General features: G+C 48.9%; 2 protein-coding genes across 2 annotated transcripts; both read right to left on the bottom strand.

Annotated features, from left to right (window-relative positions):
• Positions 1 to 298: 298 nt before the first annotated feature.
• Positions 299 to 1,965, bottom strand: LOC130458527 (ras GTPase-activating-like protein IQGAP2). Its single transcript, XM_056824780.1, has 2 exons — positions 1,625 to 1,965; positions 299 to 697 (listed from the first exon to the last, which is right to left on the bottom strand). Exons 1-2 carry the CDS (start codon positions 1,724 to 1,726, stop codon positions 533 to 535), a joined length of 267 nt encoding a protein of 88 aa, XP_056680758.1. The 5' UTR covers positions 1,727 to 1,965; the 3' UTR covers positions 299 to 532.
• Positions 1,966 to 17,696: 15,731 nt separating this feature from the next.
• LOC130458525 (ras GTPase-activating-like protein IQGAP2) lies at positions 17,697 to 19,391 on the bottom strand. The gene is made up of 2 exons (XM_056824777.1): positions 18,813 to 19,391; positions 17,697 to 17,894 (listed from the first exon to the last, which is right to left on the bottom strand). Exons 1-2 carry the CDS (start codon positions 18,912 to 18,914, stop codon positions 17,730 to 17,732), a joined length of 267 nt encoding a protein of 88 aa, XP_056680755.1. The 5' UTR covers positions 18,915 to 19,391; the 3' UTR covers positions 17,697 to 17,729.
• Between the last annotated feature and the right edge of the window lie 6,900 nt (positions 19,392 to 26,291).

Here is a 26,291-nt window from a genome sequence, read left to right as displayed (position 1 = left end):
TCTTCTCAATGTCTGCTTTGCCCCCTATTAGAGCAGGTAATGGGACAGATGGTTGGAGATAATGCAGGATGCCTGACAGTGATCAGATCTACCAGTGCAGAGAGGCTCCTTAAACACTGAGAGCTCAACATGGTCTGGCTCACGCAGGCCACAGAGGACTCAAAAGCAGGTCCTGCTGACTTCTTCCTGAGCTTGTCACAGGACCTCTCTTACTGGACAGAAAGCCCAAGGTAGCCACTCTACCTGAAAGCATGGCAAAGGTGTAGGTTACGGTGGCAGCTTCCCTCATATCCCCCACAGTTGAAAGGAACAAGTCCACCTTTTCGGAAAAGCAAATACAACCAAGACAACGTCCACGAGCACTCTTAGCTCTTCATGACCACTTAGAATATGGCCCATCAGGAAACCAAAAACATTTCCAAAGGGCTTTGACAGGAAGGACTCCATCCTGGAGATTACAGGTCCCTGGAGCCAATGATTCCAGAATGTCAGCGGTACCACTGACAAAGAGCTGAAAGGAATGAGGGATCCCTTACCGTTCCAAGTGTGCTTCATCCAGGTTATTGAAGTCAATTGAGGGATTTCTGAGACGATCCTGGGTCAACTCAAGATCCTCGGTTTCCAACACCTGGTTAAGCAGAGCAACGGCTGACACCTTCTCTACTGTCGTGGACAGCTCCTCGGGGGCCAAGTAGTTCTGGAGCAAAACATATGTCCTTCAGGAGAATTGTCACGGCATTATACAAAGTATCAATTCTTAAAATCCCCACGAAACACAAAAACGAAAAACCTGCTTGAAACACCTTGCTGCCAAAGGTGCCATGGTCACAATTGAAGAAAAGGAAGTCAATAGGGAGGTGGATGAGAAGAAGAACAAGGATGCATAAGAAGGAATGCCAGTGTAGTCCCTAATATTGCCAACAGCTGATAATTCGACAAGCTGACTATCAGGGCCACACGGGATGATAAGCTGGCAAGTAGCTGTGCTATTACTCCCGACAGAGTGCTTGCAGAAAGAGAAAGGCTTTTTCTTCAACCCTTACCTTCTCTTGTGACACCGATAGAGTGCTTAGGTTCCAAGGTAAAAGAATGCGAAGGCCTAGGCGACGGGGCTTCGGGACCTTCAGTAAGGTCACAGGGCCCTAACGTTTCAGGGTATCGCCCCGGGCCGGTGTTCCTCCGGCTTGCCTCACTGACTGTTCCATCTCAGTCTGTTTGGTCAATTCCTTCCCTTCTGTCTTGGAATCAATGCTCAGGAGAGCTTCCAAGGCAGAAAAGTGGTAAGTAAGGGCTGGGCCATTGGCGTGAAGCTCGCGATCAGCCAGCTACCAAAGGCAACCAGGTCACACGGGAACCGAAGTCTGCAGGACCCCCGGTCCAATGCTCCCTCCACGGGACCAGCCGTCATGGCAGTCCGGACGACGCAGTGCCTATGCTTTCTGGGGAATCACTACTTTAAGTGAAGGGCAACTAGATCCTATGGATGGCCGCAAAGTCCCAGCAGCTTTCTTCCCCTTCTGCCATGATCTCAGAGCAACACCTCATTTTCAAGTGGATTCTGCCCTTCCCAAGCAATGCTCCAGCCTCCGAGTCACTCATGCAGCCACAGACCTCCTGCACTTACCAAAGAGCTCTGTTCCTGAAGGTTGAACAGTTCTTCCTGATACAGAACAGCAGCAAAGGGATGAACGGTCGGGAGCTGGGCCTCAGGTTTCATGAGTGCCATCACGGTGTTACTGGGATGACCTTCCCGAATCACAGCATTGATCTCATCGACAGCAGCGAGCCCTGGAGGACAAGGAGGCAGTCAGATGGCAGTCAGAATCACACTTTATGTACTTGCTGGTGTTTCCCCTTGAATCGCTCAGGGATTGGGGGTTTAAAGATCACTACTCTTCCGGGCAGCACCAGCCTAGCCAATCACCACTTACCCTGACCACGGAGAGGTCTACAATACCTAGACCACATCAGAGATGAATGATCCTTGACGGAAAGGGGCAGATGGCATGTCTCAGCCTTCCGGCACAACAAAAGGGGCCAAATAGTTGCGGAGCAGCTACAGTGGACAAGGTCACAGATTTCATCCCATGGGAGTTGGGGAGGTTTCAAACCATGAGAAGCCCCCCGAGCCTCATCAATGGACTCGCACGAAAGTCCTCCACAAAAACAATGTCAAAAGCAGAAGGCAGAAAGAGGAAAAGGATGCCACACAACTTCAGGGGACTTGAGGGAACAAAAGTCTATCACCTCGCACTTCCTTCACAAAATGACATCACTTACTGTTGACTTCGTTGATGATCCCTTGGATTTCAACTTGGGTCAGGAGCTCCTCCCTTGCATCTCTTTCCTCCTCAGAAAGGATATACTGAAAAAACAACAACTTCAATGGTTGCAGCCCAAAAGCAAACAGGCTTTCAAGAGTTCAGTTCTTCAGGGAATACCTTTCCCAATGGGCCACCGATTCTCACGTCCAACATGGGCTCGATAGATACAGAATCAAAATGCACTTTGGTTCTTGTTGAACAGTGTTTGTAAAACCACATTTCTTTTCTCCTTCCAGTGTTTCTCCTGTCTAGTTCTGCACACTTCTATTTGGGATGTTGTTGCTAAAGATGCTGGACTGCTTGGCCACTCCTCCAATACAACTTGGAGAGAAAGTTCTACAGAGAGCTACTTTTCTCTTGTAATCATCCTCTCAGAGCTCATAGCCTGGGCTTATTCTACAAAGCTGAGACTTTTATCACCCACATCAATCCCAACTAGAAAAATCTAATCGTGGGAGGCAGGCATGATCTGGTGCTTTCGGGGGAACAGAACGAATCCTGGATGCAAGTTCTGGCCATATGGGGGAGAGGAAGGCAAGGAAGGGAACTTAAGCCTTGTCACTGAAAAACTGTTGCATGAAGCACACATTTTGATGCCTGTGATTTCATGCAGGAAGAAGTTTAAGGAGAAATATAGCGAGGATTGAGAATTTTCTCAAGGAACAACATGAGGAGCACATGGGGATTCCTTGAAAACTAGGGTTGGGCAGTGATTCTAGGTCAGTGATGGTTGAGTCTTTTGGAAACTTTTGGAAACACTTTTGGGGACTGTGAGGTGCCTTCCCCCACCCCACCTCCAGACTTGGTGCCCGGATCCCCATCCCCTGCTTTGCCCTGCCCACACTGCAACAATGTGTCACATCCCTCTCCCCAGCATTGGACAGAGGGGCTTTGGGGGGGGATGAGGGCTCCCAGCTGGCTGGAGCCTGGGCAAGCCAACTCCTGTAGCCATAGGGACCTGCCCTTGCACCCAGCTGCGTTGGGGGCTGGCTGAGTGAGGGGGCTGCTGCCTGGCCGTGGGCTGAGCAGGTGGCGCAAGCCCAGAGGGTAGTCAACTCAGAGACCCTGCTCCCCGCACTCACCATTTGGGAGTGGGGCCAGCACCCAGCCAGCCCATGCCTGGAGAAAGCTACCTCCTGAGGCCAGGGACCTTCCCCTACACCCAGTCCCGCCTGCCTATTGGGCTGCCATTCCCATGGGGTGGGAGCAGGGGCCAGAGGGAGCCTGGTTACCTTTTGGTGGCTGAGGTCACCCTCCCACACTGCCACCTGGCAGGGAAGGACAGAAGAAAGTGGAGATCTTTTCAGGGCTGTGGGCGGCCTCTGCTCTACAGGAGGGGATACACCAACACCTTCCCCAAGCCAAGCAGCCCCGAAGCCCAGACAGAGGGGGGACAAAGGGAAGGTTTACCCTGAACTCAGAGGCAGGAAAGCAACTCTGCAGAGGAACCATCCTCCACACCCACATCCAAGGAGAGGTCTCTGGGTGCCGTCTTTGGCACACGAGCCATAGGTTCACCAGCAGGCTTCTAGCTGTTGCAAAGTAAAGGACTCCCCATTCTTTCTATTGCAACCATATCTCCTAGTACTTTTCTGGTGAGCTTTGACAAAACTGCAAGTTCCTCATGCATTTGAGACCTTCTTTTACCTCATTATCTACCTTCAAATCCTCTTCTCTGTGCCCTGGCTTGTTTCCTACTAAGAAGTAAGACTTCAAATATCTCCCTGGTAGTCACTGTTTATCAGCTGACAACTGTTCTATTTCCAGCACCCAGGAACACCCTTAACTATGTTTTACGTTTAATCCTTAGCGAATAAAGTACCTTCTCTTCTTTCTGCTGCTTGGCTTCCCAAAGTTCCTTTTGATAATTCGCAGCCAGGTTATCATCCACAGACGTTAAAAAGGCTTTGGGATTCTTGAGAGTTACAAGAGTCTCTTCTGCGATGCCCTTCTTAATGGCTTCATTGATGGCAATGACTGCAGCATGCACTGAACATGGGAGAGGAATACAAGGCATTTGTTTTTAAAGCCACAAAAGCTAATGAGAGACACATTGGGATGAAAAAAGCCGGCCTCCTTTTACCTTAAATGATTGTCCACATTAAACTAAAGAAGAATGACTTTGCATTCAATGTCTTGGGTGTGTGTGGGGGGCTGCGGAGGGGGGGGGTGTCCATTTTTGAGCCCTTACCTTCTGTCTGAGACTCAATACTATGTATTAGTTGCCAGGCAGAAGAGCGGGAAGGCCTAGGTTATTGTGGCAAAGAGAATTGACCAGGGTCACACAGCTAGATCCTGTCCCCAGTCACCTTGGAACTCAGCACACCTCCTGTCTCCAAGCCTTTTCTGTCCACTGAGTCCCTTAGCTGCCCTGAAGCTGTTGGTCCAGAAGTCTACAAATATTGAGATTATGTGCTCAGCGTTACATAGCTGAAAACGATCTGAGGCCGTGGTCTATACACAATAGGCCATATGGCTTTCATGGCTGTTGCTTGTTAAGAACTGCCATCATTACGACATTTCCCACTTTCCTACATCCTCTTGTTTCTTGGTTTGGCTGATGATGACTGTAAAAGGAATAATCTACATGCTCTCATGGGTTGCAAAGAGGAAATTAAAGCTCTGCCTATGTTAGCTGAGCTTCATCCTTGATAATTGACATAGAAACTGCTTCTCAGTTCCAGGATTCTTGTCGCTGAGGACAACAATTGAGAGGGACCTTAAAAACGAGTGAACCTCCAAGGATATTTAGGGAGGCTACAGGAAAGCAGAAGCGATAGAGTATTTGTGCAAGCCATTTCAAATCTTTTGGCCTGAGTTGGGGGTGGGGTGGAATTGCTTGACCAATAAGGGCCCTTTCCACTCTCAATCAGAGGCTGCCTTGATGCAGGGAAATGTTAGACGAGATTTCCACCCAAGGTCTTCTTGCCCAAATCCAACACTAGGCTCTCTACGCAACACAGGCAATTTGCCTGGCAGATTCCGCAAATTCCTGAGCAATGGAAGAATGGGAAAATAACCCTGTGGTGCCTAAAAGGGGCAACCTCGGGGTTCGGGAGGCTGGGCATGTTACAAAAGAACAAAAACAAGACAACCCATGACGAAGCCGTACAATATTGGGCTCTCCATCTTTTTCAACATCAAGGTTTAGGAAAAAAAGATGCTCAAATTCCGTTTCAGTCCTGTCTCACAGAAAACTGTCAATCAGCACTAACCCTGACCAGGCAGGGCTACAAGACCCTGACCATATCAGAGATGAGTGATCCTTGATGAAAAGATGAAGATGGTGTCTCAGGCAACCTGCCCATCAAAAGGGGCCAAAAAGATTTGGAGCAGCTACAGCTGACAAGGTGACACATAGCATTGCAAGAGAGCAGGGCACATGTCAAAGCTCGAGAAGAGCCCAAAGCCTTGAACATCGACGCACATGGACGTCCGCCAACAAAACTACGTCGAAATCATGAGACGAGAAGAGGAAAAGGATGCCTCACAACCTCTGAGACTTGAGAGAAATGATGATGAGTGGCTGCTGACAAGTCAAAGAAGGGTAAACCAGGGCAGGGATGATTTCATTACAAAGATGAGAGGTGGGAAAGGCAAATATAACAACATAAACCTGGAAATATCCCACAGAGGACCTGAGAGCTGCAAAGTCCTGCAAAACCCTCCCAAAACAGATTAAGAAATTGAGGCCCATGGAGAACAAATCATTTTTCCAACAGTCCCAAAGGCCTTAGTGGTATAGCTGGGACCAGAAATGCAGACTCCTGATTTTGATCCATTTTGATCCTCGCAGGAATCTAAGGTTACTGACTCAAGGAAAGGGAACAAGAATACATTCTGCCCCTACTAGGTGACACGCACAGTGCTGCTCGGTGCTGCATAAATATCATCTCCCTTTCATCCTGACCACAACCCTGAGAGGTAGCTACTATTATTTCCCCAATATTGGCGTGGAGGAACCTCGGCCAGAGGCTCAATCATTGGCCCAGGGGCATATCACGAGGCAGTAGCTGAGACATGACTTGAACTCCAGCCTTCCTCACTATGCAGTCAGCACTTTAGGCACTGAGCCACACATCAGATATTTCCTCATTATTCCAGAATGTTCCTCGGCCGAGGAAGACTTTAGTCCAATATCCCGCATCCTTTACATTTCTTTCATCATCTGTGATCAAAATGATGAACAGAGCGCCACGGCCAAGAGGATGAAGTTATAGTCATTGCCATGAAAAAGTCACCTTTCGATATCATCTAGAGGGGAAGGTCAGTGGCTGTGGATAAGAGTGAGGAACCTGGACTTGAGAAGCCCTGGATTCAGATCCAGCATCACATACTTTCCTACCTTTTCCTAACCTTGCGAAAGTCATGGAACTCCACTTGCCTAGCCCTTACCGCTCTGCTGCCTGGCAACCAATATTTGTATTGATTCACTTTCCATGAACTAAGACAAAAATCATGCAATAAGACACATTAGGACAAGTTCCCCACACCCCAAATAGGACTGGAGTTAAAAATTGAGGAAACCATTGGCTAAAGGTCAAGCCTCGAATTATCCAGAAGACCGACATTCGCAAGCATTCTGCAAAACCAAACTGACTGCACTTACTTTCTTCTGCTTGAATTTCAGCTTCTTGAATTTCCTCATTGACCCTATCGATTTGATTCTGCATTTCATCCCTCCTCAGGTTATCCTGTCCTTGAGATGAGGCTTCTCTTTTGATGGACATGAGCCTGCTAGCGTACCTGGGGAAGACAAAAGTCACCAAACATCCATTATCTTTAAATGTCCCTTTCAGTTGACGAAACACGACAGATACTGGGAGAGCGACCTATGGGAAGAGTAGGAGAACAGGCAGGCAGCAGGGTTTGTCGCCCTTCCGTGACATTTACCCGAGAAGCATGTGTAAAACGATGACGTTGCAAAGGGAAAAGCCCTGTGGGGACTCGAGTGTCTAGAGGACGCCATGGCCACCCCAAAGAGCCTCTGACCACAAGGAACCCGCACCTCCGTAGGACTTACACAGGGATGGACAGCTATTTACAGCACACAGAAAATGACTTCCAGGTGGGGGCATGCCCACAAAGGGAAGGCTCAGGGAAGGGATGTCTCCCGTCGCTGTCCTGCCCTGACAGAACTAAAGTCTCTGTAAATCGTAGCGCCCACTTGCCCAGCCCTTCTTGTTCTTCTGTCTTAGAAACGACAGGAGGAGAGGGATTAACAACATGGAAAAGAAGAAACAAAAGGCATTGCTGTTGTCCAAGTGAGAGCTGAAGAACGGCCCCACTTGCCTGGGAGTCATTTCGATGGCCTGCAGATCTAAGAGATTCTGGGCATGCAGAATGCACCAGAGTTGACAAGAGAAAAGCAGTTTCTCTCTGACCTTGTGGACCTGGCTAATCCCACTGTGAGAGTGTCAAGGCCAGAAGGGGCAAAGTGGTCTCAGGTCGGAAAGGATTATCTCCATCGCAGTCACAGAGCCATGGTTTTCTACACACAGTTGGTTTCCTTATTCTTCTGACTGTGGAATTTGGAGTCAGAAGAGCTGGATGAAAATCCTGACTCTAGGTGGCTTGGGGTATTGAGAGTCAGGCTGAGAGACGGGAGGTCTTCGATTCAAGGAGGACCCCAGACACTTCCTAGCTGCCTAACCATGGAGAAGTCACTTCGCCTGCCTTCTCTAGCCCTTACTGCTCTTTGGCCTCAGAACCAAAGCCTAAGACAGATGCCAAGATTTAAAGCAAAGGGTAATTTTGGTTTCCTTTCGTTTTTCATCCTTAATCGGCCATCTACTACAAATGGGATCACAGGCGAAGCCAACAAACCTATCTAAGCCTCAGCTTCCTTCTCTGGTGCAGAGGTGGCTGGGGTAGGGAACCGCTAACAAATCTGTCCTCTGGAGAACTTTTGCTCACCTTCAGGGTGGGCGATGAGGGGATGGGGGGTAAGGTGGGGCATTTTATAACTGTTAACACTGGGAGAGGACCAGCAATATCTCCCCTCGGGGGGGGCACCAACACAAATGAGGACAATCCCGTAGAGCCTGACTAAAAAGTATCCTGGCCTTGCCCTCTTCCACATGCAGGTATGTTTCTTTCTCAAACTTTTCACTTTGGTTTAGAACATCCATCCATCCTGCACTAATGGCTCCAGTGTCTTTGCTGTCCAGGAGTGAGTTCTGGCAGCATCAAATGAAAGGAACAGCAGCTGAACATGGGCACGTGCCAGCTAGGACCCTGTTCAGGGCTGTCCCAAGGAAATAGCAAAAGGAAGCCCCCTCTTCTCAATGTCTGCTTTGCCCCCTATTAGAGCAGGTAATGGGACAGATGGTTGGAGATAATGCAGGATGCCTGACAGTGATCAGATCTACCAGTGCAGAGAGGCTCCTTAAACACTGAGAGCTCAACATGGTCTGGCTCACGCAGGCCACAGAGGACTCAAAAGCAGGTCCTGCTGACTTCTTCCTGAGCTTGTCACAGGACCTCTCTTACTGGACAGAAAGCCCAAGGTAGCCACTCTACCTGAAAGCATGGCAAAGGTGTAGGTTACGGTGGCAGCTTCCCTCATATCCCCCACAGTTGAAAGGAACAAGTCCACCTTTTCGGAAAAGCAAATACAACCAAGACAACGTCCACGAGCACTCTTAGCTCTTCATGACCACTTAGAATATGGCCGATCAGGAAACCAAAAACATTTCCAAAGGGCTTTGACAGGAAGGACTCCATCCTTGAGATTACAGGTCCCTGGAGCCAATGATTCCAGAATGTCACCGGTACCACTGACAAAGAGCTGAAAGGAATGAGGGATCCCTTACCGTTCCAAGTGTGCTTCATCCAGGTTATTGAAGTCAATTGAGGGATTTCTGAGACGATCCTGGGTCAACTCAAGATCCTCGGTTTCCAACACCTGGTTAAGCAGAGCAACGGCTGACACCTTCTCTACTGTCGTGGACAGCTCCTCGGGGGCCAAGTAGTTCTGGAGCAAAACATATGTCCTTCAGGAGAATTGTCACGGCATTATACAAAGTATCAATTCTTAAAATCCCCACGAAACACAAAAACGAAAAACCTGCTTGAAACACCTTGCTGCCAAAGGTGCCATGGTCACAATTGAAGAAAAGGAAGTCAATAGGGAGGTGGATGAGAAGAAGAACAAGGATGCATAAGAAGGAATGCCAGTGTAGTCCCTAATATTGCCAACAGCTGATAATTCGACAAGCTGACTATCAGGGCCACACGGGATGATAAGCTGGCAAGTAGCTGTGCTATTACTCCCGACAGAGTGCTTGCAGAAAGAGAAAGGCTTTTTCTTCAACCCTTACCTTCTCTTGTGACACCAATAGGTTCCAAGGTAAAAGAATGCGAAGGCCTAGGCGACGGGGCTTCGGGACCTTCAGTAAGGTCACAGAGCCCTAACGTTTCAGGGTATCGCCCCGGGCCGGTGTTCCTCCGGCTTGCCTCACTGACTGTTCCATCTCAGTCTGTTTGGTCAATCCCTTCCCTTCTGTCTTGGAATCAATGCTCAGGAGAGCTTCCAAGGCAGAAAAGTGGTAAGTAAGGGCTGGGCCATTGGCGTGAAGCTCGCGATCAGCCAGCTACCAAAGGCAACCAGGCCACACGGGAACCGAAGTCTGCAGGACCCCCGGTCCAATGCTCCCTCCACGGGACCAGCCGTCATGGCAGTCCGGACGACGCAGTGCCTATGCTTTCTGGGGAATCACTACTTTAAGTGAAGGGCAACTAGATCCTATGGATGGCCGCAAAGTCCCAGCAGCTTTCTTCCCCTTCTGCCATGATCTCAGAGCAACACCTCATTTTCAAGTGGATTCTGCCCTTCCCAAGCAATGCTCCAGCCTCCGAGTCACTCATGCAGCCACAGACCTCCTGCACTTACCAAAGAGCTCTGTTCCTGAAGGTTGAACAGTTCATCCTGATACAGAACAGCAGCAAAGGGATGAACGGTCGGGAGCTGGGCCTCAGGTTTCATGAGTGCCATCACGGTGTTACTGGGATGACCTTCCCGAATCACAGCATTGATCTCATCGACAGCAGCGAGCCCTGGAGGACAAGGAGGCAGTCAGATGGCAGTCAGAATCACACTTTATGTACTTGCTGGTGTTTCCCCTTGAATCGCTCAGGGATTGGGGGTTTAAAGATCACTACTCTTCCGGGCAGCACCAGCCTAGCCAATCACCACTTACCCTGACCACGGAGAGGTCTACAATACCTAGACCACATCAGAGATGAATGATCCTTGATGGAAAGGGGCAGATGGCATGTCTCAGCCTTCCGGCACAACAAAAGGGGCCAAATAGTTGCGGAGCAGCTACAGTGGACAAGGTCACAGATTTCATCCCATGGGAGTTGGGGAGGTTTCAAACCATGAGAAGCCCCCCGAGCCTCATCAATGGACTCGCACGAAAGTCCTCCACAAAAACAATGTCAAAAGCAGAAGGCAGAAAGAGGAAAAGGATGCCACACAACTTCAGGGGACTTGAGGGAACAAAAGTCTATCACCTCGCACTTCCTTCACAAAATGACATCACTTACTGTTGACTTCGTTGATGATCCCTTGGATTTCAACTTGGGTCAGGAGCTCCTCCCTTGCATCTCTTTCCTCCTCAGAAAGGATATACTGAAAAAACAACAACTTCAATGGTTGCAGCCCAAAAGCAAACAGGCTTTCAAGAGTTCAGTTCTTCAGGGAATACCTTTCCCAATGGGCCACTGATTCTCACGTCCAACATGGGCTCGATAGATACAGAATCAAAATGCACTTTGGTTCTTGTTGAACAGTGTTTGTAAAACCACATTTCTTTTCTCCTTCCAGTGTTTCTCCTGTCTAGTTCTGCACACTTCTATTTGGGATGTTGTTGCTAAAGATGCTGGACTGCTTGGCCACTCCTCCAATACAACTTGGAGAGAAAGTTCTACAGAGAGCTACTTTTCTCTTGTAATCATCCTCTCAGAGCTCATAGCCTGGGCTTATTCTACAAAGCTGAGACTTTTATCACCCACATCAATCCCAACTAGAAAAATCTAATCATGGGAGGCAGGCATGATCTGGTGCTTTCGGGGGAACAGAACGAATCCTGGATGCAAGTTCTGGCCATATGGGGGAGAGGAAGGCAAGGAAGGGAACTTAAGCCTTGTCACTGAAAAACTGTTGCATGAAGCACACATTTTGATGCCTGTGATTTCATGCAGGAAGAAGTTTAAGGAGAAATATAGCGAGGATTGAGAATTTTCTCAAGGAACAACATGAGGAGCACATGGGGATTCCTTGAAAACTAGGGTTGGGCAGTGATTCTAGGTCAGTGATGGTTGAGTCTTTTGGAAACTTTTGGAAACACTTTTGGGGACTGTGAGGTGCCTTCCCCCACCCCACCTCCAGACTTGGTGCCCGGATCCCCATCCCCTGCTTTGCCCTGCCCACACTGCAACAATGTGTCACATCCCTCTCCCCAGCATTGGACAGAGGGGCTTTGGGGGGGGATGAGGGCTCCCAGCTGGCTGGAGCCTGGGCAAGCCAACTCCTGTAGCCATAGGGACCTGCCCTTGCACCCAGCTGCGTTGGGGGCTGGCTGAGTGAGGGGGCTGCTGCCTGGCCGTGGGCTGAGCAGGTGGCGCAAGCCCAGAGGGTAGTCAACTCAGAGACCCTGCTCCCCGCACTCACCATTTGGGAGTGGGGCCAGCACCCAGCCAGCCCATGCCTGGAGAAAGCTACCTCCTGAGGCCAGGGACCTTCCCCTACACCCAGTCCCGCCTGCCTATTGGGCTGCCATTCCCATGGGGTGGGAGCAGGGGCCAGAGGGAGCCTGGTTACCTTTTGGTGGCTGAGGTCACCCTCCCACACTGCCACCTGGCAGGGAAGGACAGAAGAAAGTGGAGATCTTTTCAGGGCTGTGGGCGGCCTCTGCTCTACAGGAGGGGATACACCAACACCTTCCCCAAGCCAAGCAGCCCCGAAGCCCAGACAGAGGGGGGACAAAGGGAAGGTTTACCCTGAACTCAGAGGCAGGAAAGCAACTCTGCAGAGGAACCATCCTCCACACCCACATCCAAGGAGAGGTCTCTGGGTGCCGTCTTTGGCACACGAGCCATAGGTTCACCAGCAGGCTTCTAGCTGTTGCAAAGTAAAGGACTCCCCATTCTTTCTATTGCAACCATATCTCCTAGTACTTTTCTGGTGAGCTTTGACAAAACTGCAAGTTCCTCATGCATTTGAGACCTTCTTTTACCTCATTATCTACCTTCAAATCCTCTTCTCTGTGCCCTGGCTTGTTTCCTACTAAGAAGTAAGACTTCAAATATCTCCCTGGTAGTCACTGTTTATCAGCTGACAACTGTTCTATTTCCAGCACCCAGGAACACCCTTAACTATGTTTTACGTTTAATCCTTAGCGAATAAAGTACCTTCTCTTCTTTCTGCTGCTTGGCTTCCCAAAGTTCCTTTTGATAATTCGCAGCCAGGTTATCATCCACAGACGTTAAAAAGGCTTTGGGATTCTTGAGAGTTACAAGAGTCTCTTCTGCGATGCCCTTCTTAATGGCTTCATTGATGGCAATGACTGCAGCATGCACTGAACATGGGAGAGGAATACAAGGCATTTGTTTTTAAAGCCACAAAAGCTAATGAGAGACACATTGGGATGAAAAAAGCCGGCCTCCTTTTACCTTAAATGATTGTCCACATTAAACTAAAGAAGAATGACTTTGCATTCAATGTCTTGGGTGTGTGTGGGGGGCTGCGGAGGGGGGGGGTGTCCATTTTTGAGCCCTTACCTTCTGTCTGAGACTCAATACTATGTATTAGTTGCCAGGCAGAAGAGCGGGAAGGCCTAGGTTATTGTGGCAAAGAGAATTGACCAGGGTCACACAGCTAGATCCTGTCCCCAGTCACCTTGGAACTCAGCACACCTCCTGTCTCCAAGCCTTTTCTGTCCACTGAGTCCCTTAGCTGCCCTGAAGCTGTTGGTCCAGAAGTCTACAAATATTGAGATTATGTGCTCAGCGTTACATAGCTGAAAACGATCTGAGGCCGTGGTCTATACACAATAGGCCATATGGCTTTCATGGCTGTTGCTTGTTAAGAACTACCATCATTACGACATTTCCCACTTTCCTACATCCTCTTGTTTCTTGGTTTGGCTGATGATGACTGTAAAAGGAATAATCTACATGCTCTCATGGGTTGCAAAGAGGAAATTAAAGCTCTGCCTATGTTAGCTGAGCTTCATCCTTGATAATTGACATAGAAACTGCTTCTCAGTTCCAGGATTCTTGTCGCTGAGGACAACAATTGAGAGGGACCTTAAAAACGAGTGAACCTCCAAGGATATTTAGGGAGGCTACAGGAAAGCAGAAGCGATAGAGTATTTGTGCAAGCCATTTCAAATCTTTTGGCCTGAGTTGGGGGTGGGGTGGAATTGCTTGACCAATAAGGGCCCTTTCCACTCTCAATCAGAGGCTGCCTTGATGCAGGGAAATGTTAGACGAGATTTCCACCCAAGGTCTTCTTGCCCAAATCCAACACTAGGCTCTCTACGCAACACAGGCAATTTGCCTGGCAGATTCCGCAAATTCCTGAGCAATGGAAGAATGGGAAAATAACCCTGTGGTGCCTAAAAGGGGCAACCTCGGGGTTCGGGAGGCTGGGCATGTTACAAAAGAACAAAAACAAGACAACCCATGACGAAGCCGTACAATATTGGGCTCTCCATCTTTTTCAACATCAAGGTTTAGGAAAAAAAGATGCTCAAATTCCGTTTCAGTCCTGTCTCACAGAAAACTGTCAATCAGCACTAACCCTGACCAGGCAGGGCTACAAGACCCTGACCATATCAGAGATGAGTGATCCTTGATGAAAAGATGAAGATGGTGTCTCAGGCAACCTGCCCATCAAAAGGGGCCAAAAAGATTTGGAGCAGCTACAGCTGACAAGGTGACACATAGCATTGCAAGAGAGCAGGGCACATGTCAAAGCTCGAGAAGAGCCCAAAGCCTTGAACATCGACGCACATGGACGTCCGCCAACAAAACTATGTCGAAATCATGAGACGAGAAGAGGAAAAGGATGCCTCACAACCTCTGAGACTTGAGAGAAATGATGATGAGTGGCTGCTGACAAGTCAAAGAAGGGTAAACCAGGGCAGGGATGATTTCATTACAAAGATGAGAGGTGGGAAAGGCAAATATAACAACATAAACCTGGAAATATCCCACAGAGGACCTGAGAGCTGCAAAGTCCTGCAAAACCCTCCCAAAACAGATTAAGAAATTGAGGCCCATGGAGAACAAATCATTTTTCCAACAGTCCCAAAGGCCTTAGTGGTATAGCTGGGACCAGAAATGCAGACTCCTGATTTTGATCCATTTTGATCCTCGCAGGAATCTAAGGTTACTGACTCAAGGAAAGGGAACAAGAATACATTCTGCCCCTACTAGGTGACACGCACAGTGCTGCTCGGTGCTGCATAAATATCATCTCCCTTTCATCCTGACCACAACCCTGAGAGGTAGCTACTATTATTTCCCCAATATTGGCGTGGAGGAACCTCGGCCAGAGGCTCAATCATTGGCCCAGGGGCATATCACGAGGCAGTAGCTGAGACATGACTTGAACTCCAGCCTTCCTCACTATGCAGTCAGCACTTTAGGCACTGAGCCACACATCAGATATTTCCTCATTATTCCAGAATGTTCCTCGGCCGAGGAAGACTTTAGTCCAATATCCCGCATCCTTTACATTTCTTTCATCATCTGTGATCAAAATGATGAACAGAGCGCCACGGCCAAGAGGATGAAGTTATAGTCATTGCCATGAAAAAGTCACCTTTCGATATCATCTAGAGGGGAAGGTCAGTGGCTGTGGATAAGAGTGAGGAACCTGGACTTGAGAAGCCCTGGATTCAGATCCGGCATCACATACTTTCCTACCTTTTCCTAACCTTGCGAAAGTCATGGAACTCCACTTGCCTAGCCCTTACCGCTCTGCTGCCTGGCAACCAATATTTGTATTGATTCACTTTCCATGAACTAAGACAAAAATCATGCAATAAGACACATTAGGACAAGTTCCCCACACCCCAAATAGGACTGGAGTTAAAAATTGAGGAAACCATTGGCTAAAGGTCAAGCCTCGAATTATCCAGAAGACCGACATTCGCAAGCATTCTGCAAAACCAAACTGACTGCACTTACTTTCTTCTGCTTGAATTTCAGCTTCTTGAATTTCCTCATTGACCCTATCGATTTGATTCTGCATTTCATCCCTCCTCAGGTTATCCTGTCCTTGAGATGAGGCTTCTCTTTTGATGGACATGAGCCTGCTAGCGTACCTGGGGAAGACAAAAGTCACCAAACATCCATTATCTTTAAATGTCCCTTTCAGTTGACGAAACACGACAGATACTGGGAGAGCGACCTATGGGAAGAGTAGGAGAACAGGCAGGCAGCAGGGTTTGTCGCCCTTCCGTGACATTTACCCGAGAAGCATGTGTAAAACGATGACGTTGCAAAGGGAAAAGCCCTGTGGGGACTCGAGTGTCTAGAGGACGCCATGGCCACCCCAAAGAGCCTCTGACCACAAGGAACCCGCACCTCCGTAGGACTTACACAGGGATGGACAGCTATTTACAGCACACAGAAAATGACTTCCAGGTGGGGGCATGCCCACAAAGGGAAGGCTCAGGGAAGGGATGTCTCCCGTCGCTGTCCTGCCCTGACAGAACTAAAGTCTCTGTAAATCGTAGCGCCCACTTGCCCAGCCCTTCTTGTTCTTCTGTCTTAGAAACGACAGGAGGAGAGGGATTAACAACATGGAAAAGAAGAAACAAAAGGCATTGCTGTTGTCCAAGTGAGAGCTGAAGAACGGCCCCACTTGCCTGGGAGTCATTTCGATGGCCTGCAGATCTAAGAGATTCTGGGCATGCAGAATGCACCAGAGTTGACAAGAGAAAAGCAGTTTCTCTCTGACCTTGTGGACCTGGCTAATCCCACTGTGAGAGTGTCAAGGCCAGAAGGGGCAAAGTGGTCTCAGGTCGGAAAGGATTATCTCCATCGCAGTCACAGAGCCATGGTTTTCTACACACAGTTGGTTTCCTTATTCTTCTGACTGTGGAATTTGGAGTCAGAAGAGCTGGATGAAAATCCTGACTCTAGGTGGCTTGGGGTATTGAGAGTCAGGCTGAGAGACGGGAGGTCTTCGATTCAAGGAGGACCCCAGACACTTCCTAGCTGCCTAACCATGGAGAAGTCACTTCGCCTGCCTTCTCTAGCCCTTACTGCTCTTTGGCCTCAGAACCAAAGCCTAAGACAGATGCCAAGATTTAAAGCAAAGGGTAATTTTGGTTTCCTTTCGTTTTTCATCCTTAATCGGCCATCTACTACAAATGGGATCACAGGCGAAGCCAACAAACCTATCTAAGCCTCAGCTTCCTTCTCTGGTGCAGAGGTGGCTGGGGTAGGGAACCGCTAACAAATCTGTCCTCTGGAGAACTTTTGCTCACCTTCAGGGTGGGCGATGAGGGGATGGGGGGTAAGGTGGGGCATTTTATAACTGTTAACACTGGGAGAGGACCAGCAATATCTCCCCTCGGGGGGGGCACCAACACAAATGAGGACAATCCCTTAGAGCCTGACTAAAAAGTATCCTGGCCTTGCCCTCTTCCACATGCAGGTATGTTTCTTTCTCAAACTTTTCACTTTGGTTTAGAACATCCATCCATCCTGCACTAATGGCTCCAGTGTCTTTGCTGTCCAGGAGTGAGTTCTGGCAGCATCAAATGAAAGGAACAGCAGCTGAACATGGGCACGTGCCAGCTAGGACCCTGTTCAGGGCTGTCCCAAGGAAATAGCAAAAGGAAGCCCCCTCTTCTCAATGTCTGCTTTGCCCCCTATTAGAGCAGGTAATGGGACAGATGGTTGGAGATAATGCAGGATGCCTGACAGTGATCAGATCTACCAGTGCAGAGAGGCTCCTTAAACACTGAGAGCTCAACATGGTCTGGCTCACGCAGGCCACAGAGGACTCAAAAGCAGGTCCTGCTGACTTCTTCCTGAGCTTGTCACAGGACCTCTCTTACTGGACAGAAAGCCCAAGGTAGCCACTCTACCTGAAAGCATGGCAAAGGTGTAGGTTACGGTGGCAGCTTCCCTCATATCCCCCACAGTTGAAAGGAACAAGTCCACCTTTTCGGAAAAGCAAATACAACCAAGACAACGTCCACGAGCACTCTTAGCTCTTCATGACCACTTAGAATATGGCCGATCAGGAAACCAAAAACATTTCCAAAGGGCTTTGACAGGAAGGACTCCATCCTTGAGATTACAGGTCCCTGGAGCCAATGATTCCAGAATGTCACCGGTACCACTGACAAAGAGCTGAAAGGAATGAGGGATCCCTTACCGTTCCAAGTGTGCTTCATCCAGGTTATTGAAGTCAATTGAGGGATTTCTGAGACGATCCTGGGTCAACTCAAGATCCTCGGTTTCCAACACCTGGTTAAGCAGAGCAACGGCTGACACCTTCTCTACTGTCGTGGACAGCTCCTCGGGGGCCAAGTAGTTCTGGAGCAAAACATATGTCCTTCAGGAGAATTGTCACGGCATTATACAAAGTATCAATTCTTAAAATCCCCACGAAACACAAAAACGAAAAACCTGCCTGAAACACCTTGCTGCCAAAGGTGCCATGGTCACAATTGAAGAAAAGGAAGTCAATAGGTAGGTGGATGAGAAGAAGAACAAGGATGCATAAGAAGGAATGCCAGTGTAGTCCCTAATATTGCCAACAGCTGATAATTCGACAAGCTGACTATCAGGGCCACACGGGATGATAAGCTGGCAAGTAGCTGTGCTATTACTCCCGACAGAGTGCTTGCAGAAAGAGAAAGGCTTTTTCTTCAACCCTTACCTTCTCTTGTGACACCAATAGGTTCCAAGGTAAAAGAATGCGAAGGCCTAGGCGACGGGGCTTCGGGACCTTCAGTAAGGTCACAGAGCCCTAACGTTTCAGGGTATCGCCCCGGGCCGGTGTTCCTCCGGCTTGCCTCACTGACTGTTCCATCTCAGTCTGTTTGGTCAATCCCTTCCCTTCTGTCTTGGAATCAATGCTCAGGAGAGCTTCCAAGGCAGAAAAGTGGTAAGTAAGGGCTGGGCCATTGGCGTGAAGCTCGCGATCAGCCAGCTACCAAAGGCAACCAGGTCACACGGGAACCGAAGTCTGCAGGACCCCCGGTCCAATGCTCCCTCCACGGGACCAGCCGTCATGGCAGTCCGGACGACGCAGTGCCTATGCTTTCTGGGGAATCACTACTTTAAGTGAAGGGCAACTAGATCCTATGGATGGCCGCAAAGTCCCAGCAGCTTTCTTCCCCTTCTGCCATGATCTCAGAGCAACACCTCATTTTCAAGTGGATTCTGCCCTTCCCAAGCAATGCTCCAGCCTCCGAGTCACTCATGCAGCCACAGACCTCCTGCACTTACCAAAGAGCTCTGTTCCTGAAGGTTGAACAGTTCTTCCTGATACAGAACAGCAGCAAAGGGATGAACGGTCGGGAGCTGGGCCTCAGGTTTCATGAGTGCCATCACGGTGTTACTGGGATGACCTTCCCGAATCACAGCATTGATCTCATCGACAGCAGCGAGCCCTGGAGGACAAGGAGGCAGTCAGATGGCAGTCAGAATCACACTTTATGTACTTGCTGGTGTTTCCCCTTGAATCGCTCAGGGATTGGGGGTTTAACGATCACTACTCTTCCGGGCAGCACCAGCCTAACCAATCACCACTTACCCTGACCACGGAGAGGTCTACAATACCTAGACCACATCAGAGATGAATGATCCTTGATGGAAAGGGGCAGATGGCATGTCTCAGCCTTCCGGCACAACAAAAGGGGCCAAATAGTTGCGGAGCAGCTACAGTGGACAAGGTCACAGATTTCATCCCATGGGAGTTGGGGAGGTTTCAAACCATGAGAAGCCCCCCGAGCCTCATCAATGGACTCGCACGAAAGTCCTCCACAAAAACAATGTCAAAAGCAGAAGGCAGAAAGAGGAAAAGGATGCCACACAACTTCAGGGGACTTGAGGGAACAAAAGTCTATCACCTCGCACTTCCTTCACAAAATGACATCACTTACTGTTGACTTCGTTGATGATCCCTTGGATTTCAACTTGGGTCAGGAGCTCCTCCCTTTCATCTCTTTCCTCCTCAGAAAGGATATACTGAAAAAACAACAACTTCAATGGTTGCAGCCCAAAAGCAAACAGGCTTTCAAGAGTTCAGTTCTTCAGGGAATACCTTTCCCAATGGGCCACCGATTCTCACGTCCAACATGGGCTCGATAGATTACAGAATCAAAATGCACTTTGGTTCTTGTTGAACAGTGTTTGTAAAACCACATTTCTTTTCTCCTTCCAGTGTTTCTCCTGTCTAGTTCTGCACACTTCTATTTGGGATGTTGTTGCTAAAGATGCTGGACTGCTTGGCCACTCCTCCAATACAACTTGGAGAGAAAGTTCTACAGAGAGCTACTTTTCTCTTGTAATCATCCTCTCAGAGCTCATAGCCTGGGCTTATTCTACAAAGCTGAGACTTTTATCACCCACATCAATCCCAACTAGAAAAATCTAATCATGGGAGGCAGGCATGATCTGGTGCTTTCGGGGGAACAGAACGAATCCTGGATGCAAGTTCTGGCCATATGGGGGAGAGGAAGGCAAGGAAGGGAACTTAAGCCTTGTCACTGAAAAACTGTTGCATGAAGCACACATTTTGATGCCTGTGATTTCATGCAGGAAGAAGTTTAAGGAGAAATATAGCGAGGATTGAGAATTTTCTCAAGGAACAACATGAGGAGCACATGGGGATTCCTTGAAAACTAGGGTTGGGCAGTGATTCTAGGTCAGTGATGGTTGAGTCTTTTGGAAACTTTTGGAAACACTTTTGGGGACTGTGAGGTGCCTTCCCCCACCCCACCTCCAGACTTGGTGCCCGGATCCCCATCCCCTGCTTTGCCCTGCCCACACTGCAACAATGTGTCACATCCCTCTCCCCAGCATTGGACAGAGGGGCTTTGGGGGGGGATGAGGGCTCCCAGCTGGCTGGAGCCTGGGCAAGCCAACTCCTGTAGCCATAGGGACCTGCCCTTGCACCCAGCTGCGTTGGGGGCTGGCTGAGTGAGGGGGCTGCTGCCTGGCCGTGGGCTGAGCAGGTGGCGCAAGCCCAGAGGGTAGTCAACTCAGAGACCCTGCTCCCCGCACTCACCATTTGGGAGTGGGGCCAGCACCCAGCCAGCCCATGCCTGGAGAAAGCTACCTCCTGAGGCCAGGGACCTTCCCCTACACCCAGTCCCGCCTGCCTATTGGGCTGCCATTCCCATGGGGTGGGAGCAGGGGCCAGAGGGAGCCTGGTTACCTTTTGGTGGCTGAGGTCACCCTCCCACACTGCCACCTGGCAGGGAAGGACAGAAGAAAGTGGAGATCTTTTCAGGGCTGTGGGCGGCCTCTGCTCTACGGGAGGGGATACACCAACACCTTCCCCAAGCCAAGCAGCCCCGAAGCCCAGACAGAGGGGGGACAAAGGGAAGGTTTACCCTGAACTCAGAGGCAGGAAAGCAACTCTGCAGAGGAACCATCCTCCACACCCACATCCAAGGAGAGGTCTCTGGGTGCCGTCTTTGGCACACGAGCCATAGGTTCACCAGCAGGCTTCTAGCTGTTGCAAAGTAAAGGACTCCCCATTCTTTCTATTGCAACCATATCTCCTAGTACTTTTCTGGTGAGCTTTGACAAAACTGCAAGTTCCTCATGCATTTGAGACCTTCTTTTACCTCATTATCTACCTTCAAATCCTCTTCTCTGTGCCCTGGCTTGTTTCCTACTAAGAAGTAAGACTTCAAATATCTCCCTGGTAGTCACTGTTTATCAGCTGACAACTGTTCTATTTCCAGCACCCAGGAACACCCTTAACTATGTTTTACGTTTAATCCTTAGCGAATAAAGTACCTTCTCTTCTTTCTGCTGCTTGGCTTCCCAAAGTTCCTTTTGATAATTCGCAGCCAGGTTATCATCCACAGACGTTAAAAAGGCTTTGGGATTCTTGAGAGTTACAAGAGTCTCTTCTGCGATGCCCTTCTTAATGGCTTCATTGATGGCAATGACTGCAGCATGCACTGAACATGGGAGAGGAATACAAGGCATTTGTTTTTAAAGCCACAAAAGCTAATGAGAGACACATTGGGATGAAAAAAGCCGGCCTCCTTTTACCTTAAATGATTGTCCACATTAAACTAAAGAAGAATGACTTTGCATTCAATGTCTTGGGTGTGTGTGGGGGGCTGCGGAGGGGGGGGGTGTCCATTTTTGAGCCCTTACCTTCTGTCTGAGACTCAATACTATGTATTAGTTGCCAGGCAGAAGAGCGGGAAGGCCTAGGTTATTGTGGCAAAGAGAATTGACCAGGGTCACACAGCTAGATCCTGTCCCCAGTCACCTTGGAACTCAGCACACCTCCTGTCTCCAAGCCTTTTCTGTCCACTGAGTCCCTTAGCTGCCCTGAAGCTGTTGGTCCAGAAGTCTACAAATATTGAGATTATGTGCTCAGCGTTACATAGCTGAAAACGATCTGAGGCCGTGGTCTATACACAATAGGCCATATGGCTTTCATGGCTGTTGCTTGTTAAGAACTACCATCATTACAACATTTCCCACTTTCCTACATCCTCTTGTTTCTTGGTTTGGCTGATGATGACTGTAAAAGGAATAATCTACATGCTCTCATGGGTTGCAAAGAGGAAATTAAAGCTCTGCCTATGTTAGCTGAGCTTCATCCTTGATAATTGACATAGAAACTGCTTCTCAGTTCCAGGATTCTTGTCGCTGAGGACAACAATTGAGAGGGACCTTAAAAACGAGTGAACCTCCAAGGATATTTAGGGAGGCTACAGGAAAGCAGAAGCGATAGAGTATTTGTGCAAGCCATTTCAAATCTTTTGGCCTGAGTTGGGGGTGGGGTGGAATTGCTTGACCAATAAGGGCCCTTTCCACTCTCAATCAGAGGCTGCCTTGATGCAGGGAAATGTTAGACGAGATTTCCACCCAAGGTCTTCTTGCCCAAATCCAACACTAGGCTCTCTACGCAACACAGGCAATTTGCCTGGCAGATTCCGCAAATTCCTGAGCAATGGAAGAATGGGAAAATAACCCTGTGGTGCCTAAAAGGGGCAACCTCGGGGTTCGGGAGGCTGGGCATGTTACAAAAGAACAAAAACAAGACAACCCATGACGAAGCCGTACAATATTGGGCTCTCCATCTTTTTCAACATCAAGGTTTAGGAAAAAAAGATGCTCAAATTCCGTTTCAGTCCTGTCTCACAGAAAACTGTCAATCAGCACTAACCCTGACCAGGCAGGGCTACAAGACCCTGACCATATCAGAGATGAGTGATCCTTGATGAAAAGATGAAGATGGTGTCTCAGGCAACCTGCCCATCAAAAGGGGCCAAAAAGATTTGGAGCAGCTACAGCTGACAAGGTGACACATAGCATTGCAAGAGAGCAGGGCACATGTCAAAGCTCGAGAAGAGCCCAAAGCCTTGAACATCGACGCACATGGACGTCCGCCAACAAAACTACGTCGAAATCATGAGACGAGAAGAGGAAAAGGATGCCTCACAACCTCTGAGACTTGAGAGAAATGATGATGAGTGGCTGCTGACAAGTCAAAGAAGGGTAAACCAGGGCAGGGATGATTTCATTACAAAGATGAGAGGTGGGAAAGGCAAATATAACAACATAAACCTGGAAATATCCCACAGAGGACCTGAGAGCTGCAAAGTCCTGCAAAACCCTCCCAAAACAGATTAAGAAATTGAGGCCCATGGAGAACAAATCATTTTTCCAACAGTCCCAAAGGCCTTAGTGGTATAGCTGGGACCAGAAATGCAGACTCCTGATTTTGATCCATTTTGATCCTCGCAGGAATCTAAGGTTACTGACTCAAGGAAAGGGAACAAGAATACATTCTGCCCCTACTAGGTGACACGCACAGTGCTGCTCGGTGCTGCATAAATATCATCTCCCTTTCATCCTGACCACAACCCTGAGAGGTAGCTACTATTATTTCCCCAATATTGGCGTGGAGGAACCTCGGCCAGAGGCTCAATCATTGGCCCAGGGGCATATCACGAGGCAGTAGCTGAGACATGACTTGAACTCCAGCCTTCCTCACTATGCAGTCAGCACTTTAGGCACTGAGCCACACATCAGATATTTCCTCATTATTCCAGAATGTTCCTCGGCCGAGGAAGACTTTAGTCCAATATCCCGCATCCTTTACATTTCTTTCATCATCTGTGATCAAAATGATGAACAGAGCGCCACGGCCAAGAGGATGAAGTTATAGTCATTGCCATGAAAAAGTCACCTTTCGATATCATCTAGAGGGGAAGGTCAGTGGCTGTGGATAAGAGTGAGGAACCTGGACTTGAGAAGCCCTGGATTCAGATCCGGCATCACATACTTTCCTACCTTTTCCTAACCTTGCGAAAGTCATGGAACTCCACTTGCCTAGCCCTTACCGCTCTGCTGCCTGGCAACCAATATTTGTATTGATTCACTTTCCATGAACTAAGACAAAAATCATGCAATAAGACACATTAGGACAAGTTCCCCACACCCCAAATAGGACTGGAGTTAAAAATTGAGGAAACCATTGGCTAAAGGTCAAGCCTCGAATTATCCAGAAGACCGACATTCGCAAGCATTCTGCAAAACCAAACTGACTGCACTTACTTTCTTCTGCTTGAATTTCAGCTTCTTGAATTTCCTCATTGACCCTATCGATTTGATTCTGCATTTCATCCCTCCTCAGGTTATCCTGTCCTTGAGATGAGGCTTCTCTTTTGATGGACATGAGCCTGCTAGCGTACCTGGGGAAGACAAAAGTCACCAAACATCCATTATCTTTAAATGTCCCTTTCAGTTGACGAAACACGACAGATACTGGGAGAGCGACCTATGGGAAGAGTAGGAGAACAGGCAGGCAGCAGGGTTTGTCGCCCTTCCGTGACATTTACCCGAGAAGCATGTGTAAAACGATGACGTTGCAAAGGGAAAAGCCCTGTGGGGACTCGAGTGTCTAGAGGACGCCATGGCCACCCCAAAGAGCCTCTGACCACAAGGAACCCGCACCTCCGTAGGACTTACACAGGGATGGACAGCTATTTACAGCACACAGAAAATGACTTCCAGGTGGGGGCATGCCCACAAAGGGAAGGCTCAGGGAAGGGATGTCTCCCGTCGCTGTCCTGCCCTGACAGAACTAAAGTCTCTGTAAATCGTAGCGCCCACTTGCCCAGCCCTTCTTGTTCTTCTGTCTTAGAAACGACAGGAGGAGAGGGATTAACAACATGGAAAAGAAGAAACAAAAGGCATTGCTGTTGTCCAAGTGAGAGCTGAAGAACGGCCCCACTTGCCTGGGAGTCATTTCGATGGCCTGCAGATCTAAGAGATTCTGGGCATGCAGAATGCACCAGAGTTGACAAGAGAAAAGCAGTTTCTCTCTGACCTTGTGGACCTGGCTAATCCCACTGTGAGAGTGTCAAGGCCAGAAGGGGCAAAGTGGTCTCAGGTCGGAAAGGATTATCTCCATCGCAGTCACAGAGCCATGGTTTTCTACACACAGTTGGTTTCCTTATTCTTCTGACTGTGGAATTTGGAGTCAGAAGAGCTGGATGAAAATCCTGACTCTAGGTGGCTTGGGGTATTGAGAGTCAGGCTGAGAGACGGGAGGTCTTCGATTCAAGGAGGACCCCAGACACTTCCTAGCTGCCTAACCATGGAGAAGTCACTTCGCCTGCCTTCTCTAGCCCTTACTGCTCTTTGGCCTCAGAACCAAAGCCTAAGACAGATGCCAAGATTTAAAGCAAAGGGTAATTTTGGTTTCCTTTCGTTTTTCATCCTTAATCGGCCATCTACTACAAATGGGATCACAGGCGAAGCCAACAAACCTATCTAAGCCTCAGCTTCCTTCTCTGGTGCAGAGGTGGCTGGGGTAGGGAACCGCTAACAAATCTGTCCTCTGGAGAACTTTTGCTCACCTTCAGGGTGGGCGATGAGGGGATGGGGGGTAAGGTGGGGCATTTTATAACTGTTAACACTGGGAGAGGACCAGCAATATCTCCCCTCGGGGGGGGCACCAACACAAATGAGGACAATCCCGTAGAGCCTGACTAAAAAGTATCCTGGCCTTGCCCTCTTCCACATGCAGGTATGTTTCTTTCTCAAACTTTTCACTTTGGTTTAGAACATCCATCCATCCTGCACTAATGGCTCCAGTGTCTTTGCTGTCCAGGAGTGAGTTCTGGCAGCATCAAATGAAAGGAACAGCAGCTGAACATGGGCACGTGCCAGCTAGGACCCTGTTCAGGGCTGTCCCAAGGAAATAGCAAAAGGAAGCCCCCTCTTCTCAATGTCTGCTTTGCCCCCTATTAGAGCAGGTAATGGGACAGATGGTTGGAGATAATGCAGGATGCCTGACAGTGATCAGATCTACCAGTGCAGAGAGGCTCCTTAAACACTGAGAGCTCAACATGGTCTGGCTCACGCAGGCCACAGAGGACTCAAAAGCAGGTCCTGCTGACTTCTTCCTGAGCTTGTCACAGGACCTCTCTTACTGGACAGAAAGCCCAAGGTAGCCACTCTACCTGAAAGCATGGCAAAGGTGTAGGTTACGGTGGCAGCTTCCCTCATATCCCCCACAGTTGAAAGGAACAAGTCCACCTTTTCGGAAAAGCAAATACAACCAAGACAACGTCCACGAGCACTCTTAGCTCTTCATGACCACTTAGAATATGGCCGATCAGGAAACCAAAAACATTTCCAAAGGGCTTTGACAGGAAGGACTCCATCCTTGAGATTACAGGTCCCTGGAGCCAATGATTCCAGAATGTCACCGGTACC

The sequence above is a fragment of the Monodelphis domestica genome, chromosome 3 (assembly GCF_027887165.1).
Source record: "Monodelphis domestica isolate mMonDom1 chromosome 3, mMonDom1.pri, whole genome shotgun sequence".
NCBI classification, from domain to species: Eukaryota; Metazoa; Chordata; class Mammalia; order Didelphimorphia; family Didelphidae; genus Monodelphis; species Monodelphis domestica.
This window is presented reverse-complemented; position numbering and strand designations above follow the sequence as displayed.

Bases quoted from the DNA above. Each gene is read 5' to 3' on its own strand.
- LOC130458527 (XM_056824780.1), bottom strand. From the start codon at position 1,726: ATGGCACTCATGAAACCTGAGGCCCAGCTCCCGACCGTTCATCCCTTT. The intron at 698-1,624 runs GTAAGTGCAGGA...GTTTTGCTCCAG, and splicing joins TTCAGGAACAGAGCTCTTTG to AACTACTTGGCCCCCGAGGA.
- LOC130458525 (XM_056824777.1), bottom strand. From the start codon at position 18,914: ATGGCACTCATGAAACCTGAGGCCCAGCTCCCGACCGTTCATCCCTTT. The intron at 17,895-18,812 runs GTAAGTGCAGGA...GTTTTGCTCCAG, and splicing joins TTCAGGAACAGAGCTCTTTG to AACTACTTGGCCCCCGAGGA.